Source organism: Takifugu rubripes, chromosome 1 (assembly GCF_901000725.2).
Source record: "Takifugu rubripes chromosome 1, fTakRub1.2, whole genome shotgun sequence".
Lineage (NCBI taxonomy): Eukaryota > Metazoa > Chordata > Actinopteri > Tetraodontiformes > Tetraodontidae > Takifugu > Takifugu rubripes.
The window spans coordinates 17861471-17887102 of NC_042285.1; the positions used below are offsets into that span (position 1 = coordinate 17861471).

A 25632-nucleotide genomic window follows, 5' to 3' on the forward strand; every position below is an offset into this window, starting at 1 on the left:
TTTTTAGTAAACGTCAAGATCACATTAATTGACTTGGGAATCAACAAATTATTTGATGTTCATTTGCAGTGTTTAATTACTTTTTTAAATTTTTCCAAAGCGTATTTTGTTTTATACACAGCGTGTATAAAGATGATTATTTCATTAAAAGCCACAACAAAATAGTCAGATATGTCAGGATTACCAACTTGGTTTAATAAATGAAATATTTCCAGACACTAAAGATCAGAAAAAGGTCCTGTTTTAAAATTGTGGATTCAGAAGCCTCCGTTCAGTTTTACAACAGTGGTCCTTTACAGCAGTTCTGTGCACAGCTGATCATTTAATTGGAAAGTTGCTTTGCATGTTGTTGTCATAGTCCGGCCTAACGTACAGTATATATTCCCAGTGTGAATGGCTGCATTCATGCCAGCTGGCTAAAAGGGGGCTTGTCACCATCAGAGGAGTGTAACAAAAAGGAACAAACCAGCAACTTTCACACACATGCACAGACACGATATATACATTGAATTCATGAACACGTTTAGAGATGCTGTTGTTTTATGTGATGATAGTGCTCATGGTTTTCCTTTTATATTTAATGGAAACCCACAGACACACACACTCACACTATTGGCCTATCACAAGCCTCAGAGGAAAAGTGAACATCCTTTACATGAAATGAGATAGTGATCCTGCTTAATATTTAATCAAGATACACTCAGAATCCAGCCCGAATGTATAATCTCAACAAAGGAATTAAATGAAGTGGTGTTTAAGTGCATGTATTAATAGCTAACCTGCGTTTGTGTGTGTGTGTGTGTGTGTGTGTGTGTGTGTGTGTGTGTGTGTGTGTGTGGGTGTGTGTGTGTGTGTGTGTGTGTTCATTTCTGAGGTCCAGGTTTAGTGAGGGATTAAAAAAGGTAAGTTTAAAAACTGGGGACCAAGTTCTGGGTTATTCATCTCAGACATTTATAATAAATGGAAGTCAGTGCACTAAACATTAGCACAGACCTTTTGAGGATTTTTTTGAGATTAACTAGATGATTTAGGGCTAAATTGTCATGTGTATATAATTAGCACAGTTGGCAAAAACAAGTTTTAACATTTACATTAAAATAAGCACCAAAAAAGAGCTTACATTTTTTGAGCTTTAGCTGTAAATTAGCCTAGCATGAGGAGGTTTTTTCAGTCAGTTTGAGGCAGAAACTTTCTTTTAAGCTTCCTGTATGTGGGAGTTACTCACCATGTTGCTATTTGAATATATCGTGCACGTCTGTCTAGTATCAGGAACATTGAAGCCTTTTTAGGCAACGAGCACTGCAGGATGACAAAAATCACAGCATGTGAGCTGCATATTTGTGACTTTTGACAAGCAGGCCACGGCTGTGGGACATGTTGCTGCATGCTAGCAGAGATCAGTGACACGCTACAAAGCTCTCTCTTTCTCTGTCTCTCTCGTACACACACACACACATACACACACACACACTTGCTCACATCCACTGCCCTCCTCCCTCTCTGCTCCTGTGTGTGGGTGTGTACATGTGTGTATGATAAACCCCACTGGTGGAAAAACAGTAGACTGGCAGTATTCCCAGACTGAGTTGCATTAGACATGCACACCAGCAAAGCTCTTCAGGTCGATGTTATGGCTCTCGACCGCTGCCACTTTCTGGCATGACTAACCCAGAATACTTTGGAAAGGGAGGAGGAACAAATCCAAATTTGCCCTGCAGATACATTTAAACTATAAGACTAGAGAAAACACCACCACATTTATTGGACTTCTATCTTTCTGCCTGCGTGCGTGGGAATGTGTTTATCATTTAGCAGGAATGTGTTTGTGCGTGTTTGAGCACCAACAGCGACTGGTAACTTATTGTACTACCATCTGCAGCATTTAAAGCTTCAACAAACAGTCCCAGATCGGGGGCGACGTGCTGCAGACAGGCAGGAGGGATGGCGATGGCTGGTGATGTGGTACCTTTTATTGATGTCTCTGATTATCAACATAACCAGACAGATCGCTGCCCTCTGACCCATTGAGGAGATGGAGCTGCTGCCATGGCCTGGATCCAGGAGGGGGCTAGCTGTGTTTCAGGCTAAAGCCGCACAGAAGGGTTGAAACGCCTGGGTTATCAAAATACTGACACAGTGAGCTCACTCACACAGTGCTGAGGTCAGTCACCAGAGCACAGCAGCCTGACCAATCATCAGTCAGCCCATTATCATGGCATTCAGTGTTGCTATGAGTAACAGAGACGAGCACTGCCTCGCCGAGCCCTAATGATGCATTGACAAACCAGCTTATTCGATTTTGTCCGCTCATTTTTGCTGCCGCTCTTCCCAACACGTCCTCTCGTGGGTTTCATCATCTGTATTCTGGAGGCTCTGACCCCCAACCTCAGATTCAGATTTGTGTGTTTTGACACTGTCTCGCTTCCGTCCTCTGGCCACCTTCCTTTGTTGACTGTCCCCCGCAGCCGCGTTTACTGCCTCTGAGCGGTGGCAGGTGAGGGTAAACAAGCTGGAGGACTGAAACAATGTTAATTAGCCAATCATTAACGAGTCAAGGCGGACCCCTGAGATCTAAACACTTACCCACCCACCTGCGTCTTGCCGTTTCTCTAACTGGACTGTTAATGACTAATCAGAGGCAAGAATGATTAGATTGCTTCCTAATGGGACAGATTTATAAAAGCACGAGTCAATTATGTCTATAAGAATGAGGCCGTTACACTAACGCTGCCACTACAAGCAAAGGTGCTGCACCCAGGAAATCAGTGGTCCCATATTAGCTGTGTAGACCATTTTTAGATTCTTACTACAGATGCATCAACAGTGGTTAAATCATCTACTTGGAATGAGCTGCGAAGAATAATGATAGCAGCTAAGTGATAATGTTTTTGAAGAGCCAGTTACACTTTGAAGGGGGAAATGATACTGAAAAGAGCAGGTGATACATTACAATGAATTCCATCACAGAAGACGTATTTGGAATGCAAGTAGCGTTGCATCTGTGCCTGAATAAAAGTTACTCTCCACAGGGAGGGGAGCAGACATCATGGCAGTGGTGTGCCACCCAAAGAGAAGAACATCCTGACTCATGGAGAGCGTGTTCTCTTCCTCCCCGCTATCTGTGTGTGTGAGGATGCTTACCGAGAGGAAACGATAGATGCAGACATTCCACAACCCTCATTCCCCTCACTCTATCTTGTTGCCATGGGAACCAAAGCAGATGGGAGACAGGTTCATATCGGCCTCCCTCAGGTCTCCAGTCACAGTCCCCCCTACCTTCTTTCTTTCTCTCTCTCTCTCCCTCTTTATGTCTCCCTCTCTCCCTTTCTTTCTCTCCCTCTATCTCCCCTTCGTGTGTGTGTGTGTGTGTGTGTGTGTGTGCGCGCGTGTGTGTGTGTGTGTGTGTGTGCTGTCAGAGCCGGCTGCTCCTGTGTGGGCCACTGATACTCGCTGATTAAAGGAAGTTATAATTTGATTTTCTCAGCAGGCACCGTTTAATAGAGCAGTTTAACTAAAGCTGTGCCATCCCCAGGGCTTATAGAAGGAGAGGGAGAGGAAGAAAGAGGGAGATATATGGAAAGGAGAAAGAGAGAGAGAGACTTGCTAATCCCAAACACTGAGCATTCGCCCCGTGCTAAACTCTCCCACTCACACTCTCCCATTCTAATTCTGTTTGCTTCGTTTACTCCCCCCCCCGCTCCCTGTCTTCCTCTCACTGTTTCTTCCTTTGCCTGTTCATCTGTGGATCCCTCTCCTTCCCCCTCCCTCCCCTCATTTCTTCCTCCTTTCTTTCTGGGAGGCAGATATGGAAGGGGGCTGTTTTCCTAGTGTACAAGGTAGCTGTAGTGCTGACCCATTGTGATAATAGCGTTTAATTATCCACTCTAAAGGCAAAATCAGCCCCATCAACAACACCCCCCACCCCGCACCCCCCGGCCACCCGTCTGTGGTGTGTCTTTTACATCCCCTTGCCGCCCCCTCTTCCCCCTTCGTGCATCTCTCTTCCCTGCTGCCACCACTGCTCGCCCCCACCCCCCCTCCCGCCCAGCCTCGTTCTCCAGCTATTTCAGACCCATTTAGCGGGATAAGCATCTTGAGACAGACAGAGGGTTTTTTGCTCTCTTTCAGAGAGAGGCGAGGAGAGGATATGGAGACTGGCATCTCGGTGCCCGCCTCAGAATACCAAACAGGGGCCCGGGCATCTTAATATGCAGTGTGGGACAGAGGCAGAGATCAAAGAGAGGCGCAGACAGACAGAGAGATGGGTTTGGTGGGGGGTGGGTGGAAGGGGAGACAGAGTGAGGCAGAAATGGAAAGGTGAGAAAGGGAGGGGGGGGTTACTTCTTTCATTTCTCCTCATCTGAGCATCCTTTGCCTCACATCATCATTTCTGCTCCTGCGTCACTCCCCTGACCTTAAGAAAAATCGACAGCTTAATTACCACGGCGTACAAATCCGCGCACATGACCGTGCATTGATGTGTTTTTGTTCAGGAGTAGAATTGCGCTCGGTTTCACCCTCCGATTCTTTTTTTTCTTTTTTTTTACTGCATCTTCGGGGGTGTTGGATGGTGGCTCCACCTGCCCCTCTATCTCCTCAGTCAATTAAGATCGTGAGTAGCTGTCCCTGAAGCGGTGTAGACAGGCTAAATGAAAAGGCAGTGGATGTGAAATATGAATCATTAGAATACTGCAAGGACAGGCTGGGGGGAGGGGGGTGATGGAGGGAGGGTCTGGTGGAGAGATAAGGAGGAAAAGGAATGGGAGAGAAAAGGGAGAGAAAGAATGAGAGAGCAGATAATAAAAGATTAACGTCACGCCTCTCAGAGTGGTGGAATTTCAAAACCCTCCAGATCAAATTATTTATCCCTGTCTATAAAGGCAGAGAGGAAGGAGAGGAAGATGAGGCAGAGGAGGGCTGGGAGAATGAGTAAGGAGATGGGAAATGGAGTCGGAAGAATGGCGCCAAAAACCTCTCCTGCCGCCTTTGATGACGATGCTGACAGCAAAACAAATACGGCGCGTGTGTGGGTCTGTGTGCGTTTGTGCGTCAGTTCTAAGACAGAAAACTAGAGAGAGAAAGAGAGAAAGTGCAGGCAGATGTCTGCGTTGGCTCTGTGGGAGGCTCCAGGCTGTTTACCGAGGACAGAGAGACGAGAGAGGGAGAGAGAGAAAGAGGGAGAGAGAGAAAGGGGAAGAGGGAGAGAGGGAGAAAGAGAGAGAGAAAGGGGGATTAAAATGAAACCTGTTTCCCTTTGATTCTTTGCTAATTTGCAGTGAGATGAAGAGCACTGAGAACAAACCGCCTACGCAACATGCCCCCCCCCCCACACACACACACACACACGCACGCACACACACACGCACACACACACACACACACACACACACACACACACTTCTTCTGCACAGTAACACAAAGTTACATGTGGCTTGCTGCCTCGCGCCCTTCTCACCAGTGACATTGGCGTTTCTCCACATGGGTCGTGTAACCCCTGCCTGACTTCAGCTCTCCTGTCATTTTAATTCCTCCTCACAACCCTCACCTGCGTTTTCCGCTCAGCGTTTCCTCAAAAAGGAACATTTTAGAGAACAATTGTGCCGTGGCGAATGCCGGCAGAGCGTGTTGCTCGGATACACATTGACTGATTACGCATGCGGGAGCACACACGCCAGCGCGTGCACGGGCAGCCGCAAAAGTCCTTCCTCATTAGCCCTGATTCCTCCTGAGTGACATCTTTAACAAAAGGATGCAGCCTCTGCCGCCATGGCAACAGCCTCCTCCATCTCGGTGTGGTGCTTTAGTCTGTTTACATGATGGGATCTCGCTCTCTTCTCCCCTCTCACTCCATCGCTCTCTCCTTATCTTTACTCCTCCCTCTTTCCGTTACTCATTCTCACTCATTGCACCCCCCACCCCCCCACCTCCCCACCCCTCCCTCTTCTCCCCTCTTCCTTCAGCCTGCTTCCGTGCTGCCGCCTTCAAGTTTTGTCTTCCCATCAGCCTTTAAAGACATTCAATGGTGACCACCTGCTTGCCAATCAGAAACTGATATCTATGGGTATAAAGAGAGAGACTGACATGGATGAGTGTGTGTGTCGTCCAACGTGCATGTGTGTGTGTGTGCTTATGTGTGTCCATGCATCTGTGTGTAAATTTAAGCATGAGGGGTTTGCGGGAGAGTCTGATATCTAGGCCACAGGAGTCCAAGGCAGTCAGTGTGTCTGGTGTCACAGCAAATCAACTGTCAGCTGTACACCACCTGCCTGCCCACACACACACACACACACACACACACACACACACACACATGCATATGCACATGCACACACACCAAAATCTAAAGAGAAGAGACTAAGAATAGAATGCCCAGACTGTTACTGTTTCTTCCTCTCCCTGCTCCCCTGCCACCATCAGCAGCAGTTTGTGAGTGGCCTCCAACTCGATAAGAATCCCTCCTGCCTGCACCCCGTTCCCCCAGAGCTCAGCCCAGCCCCATTTCTCTCCCACGGCGAAATGAGTCACCTGCACGGTTTCGCTTCTTCTGCACCTTCCGCTGAGGTCTGAGGGGAAGCTCACACAGGCAGATGCCATGTGCAGCCCTCTGGTGTGCGCGTTCGCCATTATTGACGGCGAAAGTGTGGACGGAAGGGATCCAAAGTGGTGAAAACACAAGAGATACTTCTGAAGCTGGATTCGATCTGAGGCCAGGGTGTGTGTGTGCGTGAGCGTGCGTGCGTGCCTGTGTGTGGTTTTAGAGGCCTAGACCACTAAATCATCTCCAGGGAGGAGTTTTCAGGGGCCTGTGCACACATTAATGCATGAGACGCATGACAAGATGGAGTAATTTAAATATTTCCATTAATAGTTTGGCCTGTTGTATGTCTACGTGATATATAGTGTGGGTGTGTGTGTGTGTGTGTGGGTGTGTGTGTGTGTGTGTGAGAGAGAGAGAGCGAGAGACAATGACGCGTGCACGCAGCCTCACATGGAGCATATTTGTTTGTGCTGCTTCCTTGTCTGGTCCCTCTGGTTCGCTGCTGTCTGTGGTCTCCTCTTCCCCATGAATACTAATGTGCTTCAAACCCTAGAGATCAACCCTCCTCCCTTTCCCCTCAACCCCTCCTTTCCCCACCTCCCTCCCTCCCTCCCTCCCTCCTTCCTCCTCTCCCCATGCCTTCCTTCACTACAGTCTCCATTCACATCTCCATCCTCTTTACCTTTCAACTTTCCCTCTCTTTCATCTAACCTTTTACCGCTCATCTTTTCCTCCTCCCCAAATCCATCCCACGCTTCCTCTTTCCCCTGCCCGACTTCCTACATCTGAGGAGGACCCAGTCTTCCATTCGCACCAGTTCACTCCTGTTCATTTCACCTCATCTGCGTCCTCCTCCGTCCCCAGCGTTAGTGCTCCTCTTCATTTCATGGTCTGCGTTCCATCTTCTCTTCTTCGCCCCCTCAAAAAACATTTATTCCTCTCCTCTCTCCTTCTTTTCCTTATACTTCCTCTCCCCCCTCTCATGTCCTGTCCTCTTTCTTATCCCCTGGTGACATCTATCTCTTTCTAGGAAGGCACCAGTCCAGCACTGATTTTGGTCCAATACTAATGTCGGACACGGCAGCTATTCCACTGTAGTTGGTATGTTTTATGGGACTTTTTATTTTTACTCTGATCAAAGCAAAGTGCTTTTAAAATATGATCATGTAATTGTTTGGACTATGTTGTTTTTAAAAGGTGTTAGCCTTTAAAGGTTTTAGAATTAAGTCCTTGCAGGACTGCTGGTGAAGAAGAGGTTGGTTGTGTTGCCCCCTGCAGCAGCTCCCAGCGTTTGGTCACAGCAGACGTAGAGAGGCGTCATGAGAGACGCTGAACACAGACCGCCGACCACGAACGATTGGATCACTCATTAAGCATCTTTAAACTAGGTAAAAACGGCCCCTCTGAGGCCACAAAACACTCTTGGTGTTCTAATGGTTCAGAAAGTTGCAGCTAAATATCTTCAAATGTAGCATCTGCACTCCACAAAATATCTTTATTTTTGTAATGTTCTGCCTTGTCTAGTTTGTGTTTATAAAGGCGTTCATGTGACAGGCACATGCTTTCCAGCAGACGCTATTGAATGTTTTTAAACCTTCATCTCAGCTAGATATTGGATTTGCACTTAGGGCTGAGGTCTGAGCTCAGATCAATGGAGCAGCTTCCTTCCCTTCTCATCCTGTCTAGTTACCTCGCTGTTCCCCCTCCTCTTCTTTCTGCCTCGTCTCCTCCGTTCTTTACACCTCCTCGAGAGGACATGTAAATGAGGTCAGCCCCGCTGAATGCATCCACCATAACATTCAGGTGTGAGTGGAAGTGCACATCAGCACATGCATGAACAAACTGAGGAGCAGAACTGGTGATGTTGCTCTCTCCAGCCAAAGAACTGAACTGGTGTCAAACACACCACAGAGCAACATGCTGACATGGGGAACAATGTTCATGGTCCTGTTGGCTGAACTTTCATTTTCCTTTGTAATGTAACTACGTCCCCCTCACTGTTGAACTTTACAGCCTTCCATGCAGACACAAAGAAGGTGTGTGGACTGGCTGGAGAGCAGAACATCGGGATTGTAGATGTACAAAGAGTTAAATCTGTTACGTGACATAAAGTGTATGGATCAATGTACAATAGAACCTGTGTGAACAAACCAGCAGAAGTGTGTGTGTGTGTGTGTGTGTGTGTGTGTGTGTGTGTGTGTGTGTGTGTGTGTGTGTGTGTGTGTGTGCCATTGCTCAGTGGTGGTGCTGGGAATAATGAGGCCAGAGAATAGGAATCCTGCAGGAATCTGTCTCAGTCTGCATTCCTCCTCTTGTGGAGCAGTCAGAAGCAGAGAGCAACAGGCTATAACACACACACACACACACACACACACACACACACACACACACGCACACACACACACACACGTAGACTTCGTAAACAGATTGAATTGAAGGAGCTATTCACAATGGCATGCATGCAGTGGGAAATATGCAGATGCACATTTGAGCATCGGTGTGTGAGCTTGTGTGGACGTGCGCACAAACACACAGACGCATTCAAACTGCAGGACCACTTCAGGTTTCATCATCTTCTTTTCCTTTTCGCTTTCTTTCTCTTGAGATTTGGGAGGGGGCGCAGGGGGTGTCTCATTCCCTCTTTTGTTGCTGCTGGGGAGAGAGAGAATGAGAGAGAGAGACGAGAGAGAGAGAGAGCCAGCGAGAACATATCCATACAGAACGCTCTCTCTAGGCCCATTCACACCCACACATACCCCCCACCCCTCCACCCCCCCACCCGCCGCCAACACACACACGCACACACAACTTGAAAGGGCCGACACCAGTGAAAGATTACTTCAGCCAGCCACACACTGGCTCTTCAATCCAGGTCTGTTTCTCTTGTGAACCCCCCCTCTCTCCAGGCAGCACTTGGTACGGTCCAAGCATTCCTGCCAAGTAGCTTTCACACATGGAGGGGAAGCTTGTCTCAAGCAATTGCTGACAAGCTACAAACAAGACAGCCTCCCATTCCCTCTATACCCCCCTTCTCCATCGCTCTTCCCTCATCTCCCTCTCTCTCTCTCACACACACACACACACACACACACATGCACACACACACACACACACACACCCCTGTAGCCCAGGTCTTACTCCTCTCACTCCTTACACTCCTTACCCTTTCCACTCTCTACTCTCCTTCTTTTCCACCCCCACCCCCCTCTCTGAGAATGTGGGGGCCCCACTACCAGAAATTGTCAGCTGTTCCTGGGCGTACTCTTCATGGCTCCCTAAACTCACATAAGCTCACACATGCAGTCGCTGTTGGGACAAGGGTAACCCAAGTAAGGCCTGTTGGTTATGAGACTGAAAACTGATGTCCACAATGCTGCTGCAGCGCAGAGCCACCGAGGGTCTGGCTCTAAAAAAAAACAACCTCCAAAAGATCATAAACTGAAACCCAACAGTGTAACAGGCTCCTCATGTTTGTTCCTTTCAATGCAATCGGTGAGTCTTTAATTTACACAGGTCATTTGAACAAATGACAACTTATTTTGGATGCCTGTCCTGCAGTCAAGGGCAGTTTATTCACAGCCACCACGGGGATGGAAGAGGACATCCAGGGTATCAAGGACCAAAACACCATCATTTATTTAGATTTGCATATTTAAAGGGGTTCTTGTTTTTGTTTTGAATGCCAATGGTCTTATAATTGAATAGAAAACTATTTCTATTTTTGTCTGTGTTCTAGTTTAACAGGGGGCATCGGGTGTGGAACATGCCAACAGTAGTGGAGTAGTAGCTGGAACCATTTTGCATTGTTGATTCGTTGGCAGGTTTGAGGCGCGTTATCCGTTGGCGGAGGGCGACACCTAGCGTCCAACCTGTGTACTGGTCACGGCCCGGTAAAACAGACATGAGGAACGGCTGCTCAATTTGTTAAAAACATTTTTATGAATGCTTTCAGTATAATAATCTGTAGTTCTTCGACGTCTAATAAGCATATTGATGAGTGACCCCCCCCCCCCCCCCCCCCAGATTTACCAATGCATGTCCACCAGACAGAAATAATGCAATTACAAGAGTAATAACCTATAAAAGGAAATTTTATTCAGCCTTTAACAGCAAGAGATAACTCATTTCAAATAAATTTGTAAAACACATCTCTTCATGTGGACACATTGCATTATTCAATATTTGCACAATTTATAGAAGCCTAAATGTGCCTTGATTTTAAGTAAGACAGCTCAATAAAACATCTGTAATAACACATTTGGGTCGATTAATGTTGAAATTCACATTAAAAAGAAGACACTTCCCTTTTGAAAAGTGGTAGCCTTAGAAAAGACAGTAGATTACAAACAGTCTGCAAATAGACATGCAGTGTTATCAGAGGCAAATCCCCGAATCACAGACTATGAGAGACTAGTAGATCAATACAAAGGAGGGACAGTCTAGTCATTAAAAGTTCGCACACTAAAGGACATAGACCTACTCAAACAAGTCTCAACCCCAAGACCTTCTAACTTCAAGTATTCCGTCCAGTGCTCGTATCACTTCAAGTATTCCCTCCACAGAAACTTTCCATTTCTCCACCACTTCTTAGGTTTACACGATGAGCTCATATATAAGTGCACTCAATTCATCTATACATAGAAAAATAATAATAAAGGAGCTGTAATAGTTATAACAATCACTTTACATTTCATTTTATACACAAATGTGACGTTAAAGTCACTTTTTAACTGTTGGCGTCCCCATCCCAGCCCCCCCTGAGAGTAATGTTCAAGTTTAGCCATGTCAAGCTGTGGAGAAGCAGACAGGACCAGCGACCTTGGTCGGTTTATTTAAATAACATTAACAAGCGAGGCGCGCGCTGATTAGGATCCAAATTATTATGCATTTCCACAGATCATTGTGCTTGTGTGATAAACGCATTATATACAAGCTGCTCGTCAACCGGGTGCCTTCAGTCTGTTTAATGCTGCCAGGACACAGGAAGCCGTCAACCTGCAGCAAAAAAAGGGAGTTAAGATGGAAACAAGGAAAACATTGTAAAAAAAAACCCAACTAAAAATACAAACACAATTACATTTGGCACAAAATGGCTGGCATGGTGGGTTCACAGAGTGGCCTTGTGCATGTTGCGGAGTCAGAAACATAACCTGTCCCCCCCAAACATCCAGATTTATTAGTCGTACTTCTGGTCAGCTATTCTCGGGCTTCATACATGATGACTCCAGTTTACCCATTGTAGAAGTCACACCTTTGTGCACGTGTGTGAACAACTGTGCCGTCACGGCACGCTAGTAATCTTGACTCACACCTGAGACTACAGTAGAGAGGGAAAACCAAGCAAGGAGGTCAAAGAACTGTGTCCAGAGCCCAGAGTGTAACCAGGCAGAGGTCTGGAGAGGCTCTCTGCTGCTCTGAAGGTCCCAAAGATCACAGTGGCCTCCATCCTTTGGAAATGGAAGGAGTTTGGAATAACCACACTCTTATCAGAGCCGAACAATCTGAACCATTTGAGGAACAGGGTCGTTGGTGGGGACAAGACCAAGACCTGGCTGAGCTCCAGAGAGCCTGTGTGCAGACAGGAGGAAGTTCCAGAAGGTGACGGAGCCTGTGTGTGTGTGTGTGTCACGTCACGGCTATATCAACTCCAGTCGAGTGGAGCAGAGCAGAATAGGGTCCACTTAGTGGAGAAACAGCATTATGTTGGCGTGCCTCACCTCGGAGGGGCTCCTCCTGCTGCCTCAAGACCCAGCAACAATGCAGCTCCGGCATTTGTACAACTTGGGGTCATGAGTGCGGATGTGGTTCCGTACATTCCTCAGTCGAAAGAAAGTCTTACTGCAGAGCTACATCCAGAGCACAAAAAAGGATTATCAGCACAGAAGCGCACGAAGACAATGGCGAAGGTCTGAAGGGCAACACCGTGAGGCGTAGGGTTTTTAATTTTTCATGAAAGACTGCGTCAAGGAGACGACAGCTAAAAATACAGATTTAAAGGAGTCTTAAATGTTTGGTTCCAGAACTACGTCCCGCTACGCCCACAGTGCCAAATGGACACAGCATCACAAAGCTTAATGGAAAGAGGAGGCCTGTTAGCAAGATCTCACCGGGCACGGCCAGTGCTTCCCCTCAACGTGTCTGAGTCGATGCATGATCAGAGCATCACAGTCCTCGTGGACAGCTGGACACTCCAGGCAAGTGTGAGACGCCTTCGGGACCTTGGGAGCCTGACTACGTGGACCACGAAGCTGCTTCAACCGGGCTCTCCCTATGGCATCCAGCATGACGCAGGGTTTTTCTTGCTGTGCAGAGGAAAAAAAGGCAAATATGAATGAACACATGCAGATTCTTAGTGGGACAGAAGCCACTTGAGCCACATGACAAACCCCTGAACTCTCGTCCTCCTACCTTTGGCTTGGTCCTGGAGGCTTTTGGCCCAGCAGGTCTGGACAGACGAACGGTGCCATTTCTGGACTTTGGCTTAGACCGGCGAGCTGTGCTTTGGCTAATGCTTCTCTCCTTCTGCTCCTTCTTGATCACCGCCATGGCGGACGGTGCTCGGGCTCTCAGCACCCTGTGAGGGGCCTCCCCTGCAAATGCCTCACTGATCTGTGACACCGATCGCGTTAAACAGATGTCCACGCTCTCCTCCTCCTTTTTCAATCCTGCCGGTCGACAGAAACTAAACAAAAAACCTGAGTCCAGTAATTTGATGGGAGGCTTGCTCTGGCGCTTCCCCCGGTCCGGGGAGGGAGGATCAGAGAAGGAGGCCACTGGGACCGGCTCTGCGGGCTCCTTTTTGATGACCCTGTACAGAGGGTGGCTGCAGACAGACGGAGGTGGAGCCTGCTGTGGAAACTGGAACTCATCAGGTTTGTTCACTCTCAGATTGGTGTCTACAGTCCCCTGTACCCGGTGCCCCCCCACCTTCCTGCCCTCCTCCCTAGGCTTACATTTCATCCTATCCACCTCCATCGTGGAGCCCTGCCTTACTTTGGCCTTGGTAGCTGGACGCCCGCTGTTGTAGCGCAGTTTTTTGGTCGTTTCCGTGGCAACCTTATTTTTCATTTGAGTCCTCTGTGAATACAGAGAGTGTTCAGGTGTATGGCTCGATGAAAAAGGTGGTCCTGAGATTTCATATTCGTCTGGTTCGGGTTTGATCTTGATGATGTTTCGGACTACTGTTTTGTTGGAATGATGTCGCACCGGTTGCTGGACAGGAAACGGGGACCTGTCCCTCATCCTCACAGACCGTCTGAGCTCTCGGCCGCTGAAGGAAGGCAGGAAAATATCTGGAACGGCACCTTTACTGCGCATGCTCCTGTCGCTGGGAGGAACAAGTCGAGGGACGGCCTTCGGCCTCTTTTTCATCTGTTGCACACCGCCTGCACCCACAGGGTTGTTCTTTCCAGACTTCTTCAGGAGGCAAGTGTTTACAGGGTTACAGAGGGGCAGTGACAGGGTCACAGACCCGAATGGTCGTCCAGTAGAGGCAGGCTGGGGTTTCCGCCGCTTTGTCAGGGAATAGTTGTTGGCCTTTAGTTTCCTCAGTCGTTTCTTTTGCCTCCATCCGATCAAATCCTCTGGTCTGGGGAGGAGAGCAGTCCTTTGTAACCCAAGAACGTTCATCAGCCTGTACTTTTCCTGAGCTCTTTCGTAATCTTGCTCGTCTTCTCCCACATCCACCACCTCCTGCTTCACCTTGACAGGGCTGCAAATCAGCTGGGAGACAGAGAGGGGCTTTTTCTTCTGTCTCGGGGATTCCAGAGCAGGGATCAACCTCCGAACTTCTTTTGCAGCCCCGGGAGAGGAGCGAAGAAGACGGGTGTTGGGCGGCGATATGGGTGAGAATTTCTGGGACTTTGGGGTGGCAACTGCATGTTGAGGGGCACTAACCTTCTTGGAAGAGGGAGATTTAAAGTCCATGAGCTTCATCCGATGCGAGGGGGTCAAAGTGAGGCCATTATAGTCTTGAGGGTTTGGGGTTCTGCGCAATGTGCGCCTCGGACTTCCTTCAACTGAGCCATCGGATGCATCCGCCGCCAGACTGAAGTTATTGTCCACGTTGTCCTCTAACCCCCAAACCCTTTTCCTTCTGTTGTTCCTCTGCTGGTGATGACACTCGTGACATGCACCAGCACAGGCCGAGGTAAAGCACTTTCGTCGATGGAGCTGCTGTTCCTGCTCATTCATAAGAGCGGAGCAAGCTTCTAATGCGGGCCACATGCCCAGGTGACGGGCCATGGCCATGACTTCAGGCAGGTCCTCCTGACGAACACACAGCGTGGACGAGTAGGAGAAATCCAGCAGAGACCGAAGGCTGTCCTCGCTGAAACCTGGAACAACAAAAGCGTCATTACACACACGGAAATCTGATGCATGGAAATAAGCCACTCACAGAAACAAGAGCGAGATGAAGCCAAAATGTCACTTTAATGAATTTAATGTGGGATTTAATCAGCGTGTCTGATAACACATTTAAACTGTTGGTTTAAGAGGTAGTGGACCGTTCTGTTCATCATAACGGGTCTCTCCGTGTACAGCCAAACAGGAACCCACTCCTCAGTTTAACAGCGCTCTGCATTAACGTCAGATCGAGCAGCGGTTTTTACTGCTGGTACTTTTCTCATTCGTTCTTACCGGTAAGATCTATGTCTTGTTTCATGTTGGGGTCCATTTCTGTGAAGATTTCCTGAAAGTGGTCACTGACTGCTGCCAGAACAGCCCGGTGGGCCGGAAAAGGACGTCCGTTCGTGCGCAACGTAATGTCGCAAAATAGTCCTGCCTCCCGCTGAGTCCTCAGTTTACTCAGCATCTCAGCACTGTGCGATGTCATTGTCTTTGAGACGCACTCTTGGGCCCCCACCTAAGAGATAGAAATGTTGAGATTGACAGTATTAAAGGAAGAAACCTCTGAGTAAGTGTCTAGTCTCGAGTCTGTACCCATCCTTACCTTTTTCTTGGTGTGCCGACTCTGACATTCTGGACAGCCAAGAACAAAATCTCTTATTTGGAAGTACATCCCTGTCAGAAAGTTGTGCACAAAAGACCATAAATGCAGGCACAAGTTCCAACCTACTTCAGGGATTTCTGGACCAGCCTTGGCTGTATGGATAAAGAGTAGGAAGCCAGACAGTGATGTTCATACCTTCCCACCAGTAGCTTTCAGCCACACATTTGTAGGTCTCTTCCAGGGAAAGGTGATGCTGATGGGGCCGCTGGTGCCGGTGGATGGTGCCGATGGCCTCATGTCTCCGGTCCTCATCCAACACCTCCCGGTAGCGGATGAAGCCCCTCTCAAGCTTCTTGCGGTAGAGCAGCCCGTCCCTCACCTCGAAGCGAGGTGGCCAGGGGTTGAAATGTCCACACCCTTCTGAATCCCCGACCTTCTCCGTCTCCCCATCTCCACCCCCGACTTCATCCGACCAGGGTTCGGACGGGCAAAACGCCTCAGTGTTCGGGTACGCGGCGTGGCTGCCATCGCCGGCCATTTTCACACTGTTTATTTACTGATGCACTTTTGCCAGTGGACCTTCAACCCTACCTTGCTCGACCACTTCCGGCGTGCACGGCGCGCAGGTACGAGCCAAACTTTACAGACTGACCTCAAAGTCCACGTGGACGCGCGGCCGCAGACGACAGGACAACAATAAGATGCAAGAAGTGATTGAAAAGCTGCTAACAACAGCCGGACACAAGCACCACACGGCTACTTGGCTATGATGAGGCGCACTTCCAAAAAGTGTTATCATTAAGCAGGAGTCGGCAGGAAAGTTTTCATGCGACTGTTATCAACATTTTGTTGCCGGGGCCGGTTTGGATTCACCCTAGCTGTCACAGAGCCTCACGACTCAGCATCACAACTGTTACAGCTAACATCCCTAAAGTCTATAGTAACCAAGTTCGGGACAACACACTATTCCTGTCAAACCTGTATTTTTAAGACTAGGTGGGGGGCTGAAGGAGAAACGCCTGAAGCTTCACAAGTGTAGTTAAAAGGGGGGAAATATAGCCGCGGGGGTATCGCGCCAACTGATGTAAACTGAGCACTTTAGCGGCGAAAAGGTAGACAGGTTCGGTGTTGTCCACTCACCCCTGGTCCAGCTTCCATCAGAGGCCGGGAGAGACCTGCGGTGCTGGTTGACGGCAGACAGCCTCACCGCTGGAGATAACTTGTGGTTTCTTTTCGCCAACTCGAGTCGGAAGCAACATGATGACGCACCTATTAGACCAGCATCGCCACTTCAACGACCTAAAAGCGAGGTTGCCCGCACTACCTCCGCTAAATGTAACAAATCACCACGGGCCTTCCCTAAAAGCTACCAAACAAGTTCCGCGTAGCAACCCGACATAGTTCGTATTATTATTGTTGCCACGAAACCAGTCTAGGGGTGATACAATACATTATTTTAAACTCGTAACCTTCTGTATGTCGCTAGCCAGCAGCCTAACGGAGCCACATCCACCCCGCCTACAGACAAAAGCCATTAGCAGAAGCCTTAAGAAGCAGCCGCGAGACGAAATCTGATTGGCTACTCGAGCTGTCACTTAAGTCAAATTTCTTCCCCTCGTAGAAAGGTAGGTTGTTCTCACACGATGTCAGTGTACCGTGATCTTCTGCGTCTTCTGTCAGCCTGGTGTTTTCTGGATTCATTGTCAAGTTAAATGTGATTAAGTGAAACACCGAAATTATGTCATCAACAACTGATCCCTGAAACCTCTTGAAATCATAGGCAGGCCTAACTAATTTTTTCAAGGGGGAAGTGTTCAGTTACACTAGGGTTTGGTTGTTACATATTCTAAAGCAGCCTTATTTTGCAAAACCTTTGACTGCTTCGTTTAAGTCACTGTTAATAAGGACACATAAATGCCCCAATTTAAGTCAATGCAACAGGGCAGAAGATTATGCAAGAGTTTAATTCCTGTGAATCAACACAGTGATGATTTCAATTAACTGTCACATTCAAATTTAAGTTAAATGAAAGTAGATTTTGTGTTTGAACTATCACATGAAAACCATCTGTTGTACAGAAAATGCAATGTATTTTGCCTTTAAAGTTTGGCTCGAAGGCAATCATTTTAGAATTTCTTCATCTTCGTAAAATCATTTAATCATTTTGTGCTTTTCCGTGAAGTCCAGTGAAAATGCATTAAAAGTGCACAAGTCATAGACCTCAGCACAACCTTAACTTTATCAGACCTTTAACAGAATCCTCAAATCAATCAAAATAATTTCTGATATGAATAGTTTAGTGGAGAAGGCCCAACCCATCCCTTTGGATTAATCATTGCTTAAAAAATTACCTACAGACCAAAAAGCCTTTATTACAATGTCAGAAAAAAAGCCTTGTGAAACAAAAATATCTTTTTCTCCCCAGTAACTCTTGAAATATGAGACAATTTTTGACTAGCATTTGTTTGACATCTGAGTGTCAAACAAATCAGAATAAACACGCTTTCACTGTATGATATAAAACATGTACACAAATAAAAATGACTTGATGATGCGGTGCGGTTTCATCAGAGTACATTACATGAGCATAATGCTCCTGCATTATGGTGTCACATCCAATGGACGAGCTTGTAGATATTCTGAGATGCCAAAACCAATTTTTTCCCCAGCTTTAAGCCTGAGTGACGTCAGAATCAGGCTTCGTTGGGCTTGGACCGTTTAGACTCTGGAGGCTGGCACACCGGGTCAGTGGGTGGAGATGGACGTTCTGGAAAATACAAACAGATGTGATGTCACGGACCTCTGTCACGGACAGCAGCTATTTGTATCCAAGTTAATACCTTCTTTAAAAATTACACTGAGGGTGACATCATTTTCACTAACAGTTTTCCTTGTCTGGATCCGAGATGTCTTGACAATAATCAAAATCATAAACCCCGATGCACTAGAAAACTGATTTTCATCTGATGTATAAGAGCGTTAGTAAAGCTTAATCTACCACTACTAAATTTCAGCGTTTGTGAAGAATGTGAAGCTCTATATGAGTCACATGTTCCCTAGAAAGGATCCCTGAAGAAGACTCACACTGTACAAAACAGGAAATCACTCACTATTTTTCAAACAAGCTTTACTACATGGTCATTGCCAAAGTGAATAATAACCCGTGATGTACATGTGAATTTTAAAAATCTAATTTTCTTGCTGATAAAGTAGAGAAGAGTACAAGCAAGTAACACACTATCTGATCTAAGGACAGATGATGTCTGAATTGAGGTTCATGCATGTCTGACAGCAATTTTCTGTCAGCTTTGTTTTTAAATCTGCAGCATCACTAACCATGCTTGGCCTTCTCGGTAGAGGAGGGAGTGCAGAAGAGCGAACCATCAGCTGGGGACCGTAATCCCACAGAAGTCAAAGGCACTCTCCTGTAAACAAACAGTATAGTCAGGACACTCCAAGAGATTGGTAAAACACCACAATAGGAAAATATGACAGCAAATTTATGTAACAAAGCAACGTAAGCCACTGCTCCACTTCATTAATCTATGTTTAACCACGATTAGCAGTTGCAGCAAGTCAGAGTACAAAAACAAGTGCAGCGCTTCCTTTGTCTGCTAGTGATGATTATTTTATAGTCAGCAGGGGGTCCAACGAATCCCTCGTACCAGACACGGCTTTGTTCTCCAGTCCAGGGCTCAACACATGTAAAGCTCCTAAAATATGAAAACCTCTTCACATCATCAGATATTGTGTCCACATTTCTGCTGAGAACTATTTTCAGAGACTCCAGTACACCTCTATAGAAAACCAGTAAAGCACCACTAAAGTACTGGGGGAAGGATGTAGTACTCTTGGTGGAGTGACTTCCACAACCAGACTATTTCCATCAACTTTCATGTACTTTAGTGAGAGGCTGCACCTGCATTATTCACCTGAGTTCAATAGAAGAACTGCAACTACTGTAATGAAAATTACAGTAGTATATATATATCTATATAGATATATCTATCTATATAGATATATAGATATATCTATATAGATATATCTATATATCTCATAAAGAACAACATTTTTGTAAATTCTATTAAATTCAATCTGAAAGTTTACCCTTCAGTCATAAAAGCTACTTAATTCAAATCCACTATGGTGATGAATTGAGTGCAAAAGACTCATATTTGACCACAGAGCAGAAAAGTGTCTGACCCAAATAGACTATGCGATTGACCCAAATAGACTATTGCTTAAAAAATGGAAAACAAACTAATAATAATAATTCAGTGGAAAACAAATCTTTTCTGAAAACAAAATGTAAAGCCATAAAAAAGACCTATAACAATAAAACAGACAATCATCACACTGTTCTCTTAATTTTACCTTGGGGTGGGTCCTTTTGGTGGGGTTACACCCTTTGGGGTTGTAGAACCAGCTGAAGTAGTTTTGCTATGGCCTTTAGGAGTGGAGGGAGTGAGGGAGGTGATGTGTGGCTGGGTTGTGAAGGAGTTATTAGGAGTGAGAGGGACATGGTGTGGGTGGGGAGTGGAGGGGGCACTGGTGCTCACTGTGGTGTGCACCTGAGCAGTTGTAGTTTTGGAGGTAGTGGGCTTGCTCCATCCTTCCAGAGTGTTAAGTGTGATCCTGCGGGGCTGAGGCTTGGTCTTTGCATTTGGGGTGCCCTTTTTCTCCTCTGGAGGGGTGGCAGATTGAATCTCCTTTCCATGACCACACTGAGGTGAGGGAGTCAGGTTCCCTGGAGATGAAGTCCTGGCCAATTTCTTTCCTTTTTTCTCAACACCATTGCTTGGGGCAAAGACTTCCAGGGTGGGGGGCTCCTTCAAAGGAGTACCCAGCTCCCCAGGAGAGAAGGACAAGAAGGAGCAGTAACCATCTGTGGAAGACACAGCCAGGAAGGAACCATCACGAGACCTAAAGAGGAGATAAAATCGTCTCAGTGTTCACAATCTAAATGAATTACAATTGCACCCTTTTAACATTTCATAACTTCACTTAAGAGGAATTTCTTTTCAGTTCATTGTTAGTCAAAGATTTTCTTTATTCATATAAGATCAGCACATTTTTTAATTATTCTTTTCTAATTCCTAATCTTTTCATTTTGTAGATTGTTGTATTTCCATTGTCTTGGCCTATTTAACAAAAAAAAAGTCAGTTCATGCAAGGACACATTCCTTGCTTAATTGCTACAAAAAGATATAAAACCTCAGAGATAACAAGACACAACACAAGAAGTTGCTGCTTTACCATGCAAGGTCACTCAGTGTGTGATAGTGGATGTTTGCCACCTGGCCAAAGGGAAGCGTCTGCTGTGTGTCATATAATAAGATGGAGTCCTCAGATGCCACAGCAAACACCATGCGGTACGGTAAGTGAAAAGCATTGGGGAGAGTCTCACTAGAACCATCTGTAGGCAAAAGGGAGGAAAAACTAAGAACAAACACTGTATGGGTGAAACAGAGAGAACATGTAAACAACAGCTGCATTGTTCTTCCACTCCGTTAAATAAGGAGACATGAATTCTTACCTGCTCCTTTCTTTGTCCTGAGCTCAAAGTATACTGGGCAGCACCGGACTGCCAGCGTGGCTTTGGTTGGACATGGTAAGTGGGCGATAGGCCTAAAAACCGGGCATGCCAGCATTAATACATTTATGGGCTTCAGATAAATGTAATACAATAGCATATACTCAATGTTTACCTCTTCATACTCTTCCTGGAAAAGATGTAAGTGGTATTTATGATGTTTTCTCCAATTTCTACACAGCCAGCTTAAGTTAAAAGAAACAAAATGGGGAAGAAGTCAAGAATAATATACACAGTAGAGATAAACTGTTCTTATATACCGTACGTTTCATTTAATCAGAAAAATGATGGTTTAGTGGGCACCTGGAACGAGAAGGAAAGATCCATCTGGTGTGAAGGAAAGACGTCGAAAGAATGACCTCATACTGTCATCGTGAAACATTCGGTACTGCTTGACCTGCAAACACAATCGTCAACTTTGGAGCAGGTACTGGAAGATTATCTTTCTTTAAAAAAATAAAAGAATCATTTTGAGAAGATATTATGGTAAAGATTAGTGCTAATTCAACCATGGACAAGTCAGTCACAGGACACTTGCAGCTTTAATCACTATTGAATCAATGATATCGGAAAATTGTGAGTAATTAGTTCCCAGGTGGTGAATCCTGTTTGTCGTGTTGAAGGTGCATTATTTTCTTCCCACTGCACAGAATGCCCATCTTGCAGACGTTGCATTTTGCTGTCGTGCTGCCTTTGCACTCACCCACGGTGCCTGAACAGTAGGCCTATTCATAGAAATATACAGTACTAGAAGCCTTGTTGCCTACTCAATGAAATTGAATACGTACCAGACAGAAATAATGACATGACTAGCACCAGTCAACTGTATGTTTCTAGGTGCTCACTCTCCACATCCAACAAATACAGTGTTTACACATGGACCACTGGACAAAGCAACAGTACCATTGTGATATATCAGTGATCCAGATTTTTCCAATTCCGAACCTTTTATGCAATTTACTCCAATTTCTAATCACGTGATCAGATCAGTGGTTACTTAGTTAAATGGGTCCTATACTATAAGAACATAAATAAAAGCAAGATTTATCAAATACAAATTGAAGGATAAAAGTGTAGAAAATTTACAACACAAAAGCAGGGTTAATTTAATTATTGGCATTAAATAAGTCATTTAATTTTCCCCTTGTCCATCACTTTACCACAGTTCTAGCTCGACAGGCCAATATTACACAAGCTGCAGTTTACCCAATGCTACAAAAACACTTTTTTTCCCCCCTTTTAACCTAAATGGGTAAGACAGATTCTTCTGTTTTACTCTCCATCGCCTAAGTGTTTCTGTAGCCCAATACTACTAAAATCATTTCCTTTTTGAGGGTAGGGTGATGGAAACTGCTTGATTTGCACGTGAAATGTGTCAGGTTTGGGTCTCTGATCAAGTGAAGATGTCTAGTAACTAGTAGAAAAACCACACACTGACCTCTCCATCTGCAAGTGGCCCTGAGCTCATTTTACTGATGCAGAAGGCTTTCTTCTTGGTGTGAGTACTGTAAACACGCATTACTCTGAATGGGCAGAAAACACAATCAATGAGTCAATGCTACTGAATCCAGACCACCACAGCTGTAGCAAACACTTTTAAGAAGTTAATTACTGCTCTGACATGGGGTTCTAGGGTAATTTGTTCTACCTGTCACAGCTGAGAGTGGCTATATATTGGCCCAGAGGATCCCAGGTCACGCCCTGCACATAGCTCTTATGGTCATTCAAGATGCACAGTTTCTGTCCTAAATGTGCAAATACAAAAAAAACAAGGTGTAATAGATACAAAGCCCACACAAAAAGCACATTAACATTATGGCAAATTTATTTGCAGATCTACCTAGTACAGAAAATATGCGAGTCCAAGCAAACCTTTGTTAACGTCCCACATGACAGCAGTGTTGTCAACAGAACCAGACACCATGAAGTTCCCATCTCGTGTCCAGCAGATGTCATATACATCTTCTATGTGTCCCCTAGATGTCAATTATAAGATGCAAAGGATCAAACAGTAACACAATTTCCAAAACATCGAAACCGTTGTGGAGAAATCCTCTTAAAAAATGTCTGGTTGTCAGTGTCAGCAATAGTATCAAATAACTAAAGGGGACACAATAGTGGCCCATGCTGCACTCAGCCATCAGAGGGCAGAAAAGATTTCAGGCTGTTTATACCCATCTTGTTGCACTCAGAGTACCCAAGTGTCGCTCCTGAATCCTTGTTCTAGTCTCAATCTGCCAGATGCAACTGATATTACAAAGGTTGGGGTGTTAAATATTAAATTTATCGTTGGCACAAGAAGAATGAAAGCTTCAAAACAAGTCAAGCTGTGTAGAAGACAGTACGTAGCTATAAAATGTGACAGTTAAAAGCCCTTTTTTTATTATTTATATTTACAGTGTCTGACAAGGAAGTCTTCTTACTCAGAAAACACACCATATGGGTCTTAAAAAGGTCAATTGGTGGGTATCAAACCTGCTACATTTGTGTACCTTAGAGTCTTGAAAACAGACCAGCTCTCTTTGTTAAGCTGCGCATCCTCATCTTCCTGAAACACAGGAGTCTGTTCAGGCTCCTTAGAGTCATTGAGCTTCCACAGCAGAATCACTGCATCTGTGCAAGACGTAAAAGTCAGTTGATCAATAAAGAGTATTTCCCTGATGAAATACTACCCAGCATGTTATTTATGCACATTACATCTGTGCACCATGCGTCTCATACCGTCTCCTCCTGAGGCAAGCAGCTCTCCATTTGGGCTAAAGCGCACCACATTGACAGCTTTGGTATGTCTGGCCAGGTTGGACAGAAACTCAACGACTGCTTTTCCGTCCCCATCTTGGTCCACACGCCACAACTGCAGAATCAAGCCAAAATATGATATACACCCACTGGCGATGAAAAATGTGACTAGATCAAAAAAGGCAATTTCCCCACCCCCCCACAAATCAGTTATTATCAAAAACATTAGTGAAAGAAACCCGTATTCACCACTCAATGGAGTCATAAAGCAAAATTCTCCTCGTTCAAAGGCTTTCCATTATGAATTATTGGTTCATATTCACGCACATCAGATGTAAATAGATTCTGTAGTCACTCACCCTGACTGCTGTGTCCACTCCAGCTGTTGCCAAACGATGAACGCGTCCATCACAGCCGTGCTGGAAGTCCAGGCTGTAAACTGGTTCCTTATTGTGCCAAGCAATTTCACACGTTACCACCTTCATACTGAGTCATGCACGAAAAGGACCTGGAGAGCACCAAAGTTTCAAAGATAAAATCTGCGGAATTAAACGTACATGGGTAATCTCAGATTACAAAGCGATACAGCACCGTGCTGAAATATATCGCTCTAAACATAAGCGAGCTAGCGCTGTTAGCAACATTTTAACGAATTTTTGTTTTGTTGGGGTTTTTTTTAGGGCACGGGGGGGTTAAAATATGTTAAAACATGAAATACTTTTATCGTATATATGCTGTTTGCTCCAGTTTCCTCTAGGTTTCAGGATTTGTTTTTAGTTGCAAACTCTTACCTCGTCTGTGTTCAGGCAGCAGTGATGTTTCCCGCGTATGAATCGTTGAAAACTTCCGGTCGAGAAGCCTCCAGTGATTGGTCAGAAATGCGGAAACGGAAGTTGGATGTTCATTGTATTCATATTTCATGTCCCGCCCCCCAATTCTAACAACTTTCGGTATTGATCAATTTCGTTAGCAAGTTCAAAAACTCAGGAAAACTTGTGCACACATTACTTCCGATAAAAAAGTTGTGAAAAGTGGTCAATTTTGGGCCATTTTGGTTCTATCACTTATTATATTGTATTTGATCAACTTCCTTCTAGGTGTTACTTTTGATCGTAGTACCATTTGGCACAAATCAATTAGACAAAATTGGCATCTTAAGTTATTAAACGTTGATGATGTGTGCTTGCCTCACCTCAAAAGTATTAAGTTTTCACTCCCTCATATTTCACCTCAACACCATAATTTCAGATTACGATATCGGCTCCATCCTGTACGCAACCTTCCATGTGATAGGGGTCATCTGCATTACGTTTCACGATCGTCCCTCAAATTTAAACCCCCCAGAATTATAGAACATTTTCAAATGAACAAAATATGCATAAAGGAATTATATTAACACAAGAAGACATGGCATGATTACCAACCCCGAACCTACAAACAGAAATCTACAAATATATACTCTACAGAAAAGCAATCCCTGTAGAAAACATATTTACAATGAAATGATTTCTTGCAATTACTAAGTATTTTACAGCCCTTCTGATGTTTTTGTCGCTACCTTACATATAGGTGGCCTCTTCATGGTGGCCTCAGCTTCTTGTGAGGACGAATATGATGATTTGTCGGGTGGACCCTGAGTAGCACTCCAGCTGTTGGCGCAAGATCAGGTGCCAGAAAAGTCAATGGTGCTGAAGATACCCTTAATGACTTCCTCTTAGTTTGCCCCTTTGGCATGATTGGGCGAGGAAGCTGGATGGATGAAGGTATTTGCCTTTGCTCTGCCTGGCCTGCATTACTCTTGGGCAGGTG

The 25632-nt window shown here is 45.5% G+C and overlaps 2 protein-coding genes across 2 annotated transcripts; both read right to left on the bottom strand.

Annotated features, from left to right (window-relative positions):
• Positions 1 to 10608: 10608 nt before the first annotated feature.
• On the bottom strand, positions 10609 to 17026 carry LOC105417130 (uncharacterized). Its single transcript, XM_011608910.2, has 7 exons — positions 15687 to 17026; positions 15492 to 15562; positions 15179 to 15404; positions 12947 to 14874; positions 12646 to 12840; positions 12256 to 12384; positions 10609 to 11533 (listed from the first exon to the last, which is right to left on the bottom strand). The coding sequence occupies exons 1-6, from the start codon at positions 16027 to 16029 to the stop codon at positions 12280 to 12282; spliced, it is 2868 nt and encodes a 955-aa protein (XP_011607212.2). The 5' UTR covers positions 16030 to 17026; the 3' UTR covers positions 10609 to 11533; positions 12256 to 12279.
• Positions 17027 to 17838: 812 nt separating this feature from the next.
• Positions 17839 to 24720, bottom strand: chaf1b (chromatin assembly factor 1, subunit B). Its single transcript, XM_003961851.3, has 14 exons — positions 24615 to 24720; positions 24183 to 24331; positions 23806 to 23938; positions 23577 to 23697; positions 22957 to 23060; positions 22733 to 22829; positions 22523 to 22607; positions 21388 to 21481; positions 21200 to 21269; positions 21028 to 21119; positions 20748 to 20907; positions 19866 to 20414; positions 18828 to 18916; positions 17839 to 18258 (listed from the first exon to the last, which is right to left on the bottom strand). Exons 2-14 carry the CDS (start codon positions 24306 to 24308, stop codon positions 18185 to 18187), a joined length of 1794 nt encoding a protein of 597 aa, XP_003961900.1. The 5' UTR covers positions 24309 to 24331; positions 24615 to 24720; the 3' UTR covers positions 17839 to 18184.
• Between the last annotated feature and the right edge of the window lie 912 nt (positions 24721 to 25632).

Excerpts from the sequence above, each read along its gene's own strand:
- LOC105417130 (XM_011608910.2), bottom strand. The coding sequence starts at position 16,029 with ATGGCCGGCGATGGCAGCCACGCCGCGTACCCGAACACTGAGGCGTTT. Across the intron at positions 15,563-15,686 it reads TGAAAGCTACTGGTGGGAAG|GGATGTACTTCCAAATAAGA; the intron begins GTATGAACATCA and ends ACTTTCTGACAG. Across the intron at positions 14,875-15,178 it reads ACAAGACATAGATCTTACCG|GTTTCAGCGAGGACAGCCTT; the intron begins GTAAGAACGAAT and ends TTGTTGTTCCAG.
- chaf1b (XM_003961851.3), bottom strand. The coding sequence starts at position 24,308 with ATGAAGGTGGTAACGTGTGAAATTGCTTGGCACAATAAGGAACCAGTT. Across the intron at positions 21,270-21,387 it reads ATCTTTCCTTCTCGTTCCAG|CTGGCTGTGTAGAAATTGGA; the intron begins GTGCCCACTAAA and ends TTTTAACTTAAG. Across the intron at positions 20,415-20,747 it reads ACACTGAGTGACCTTGCATG|GTCTCGTGATGGTTCCTTCC; the intron begins GTAAAGCAGCAA and ends TCTCCTCTTTAG.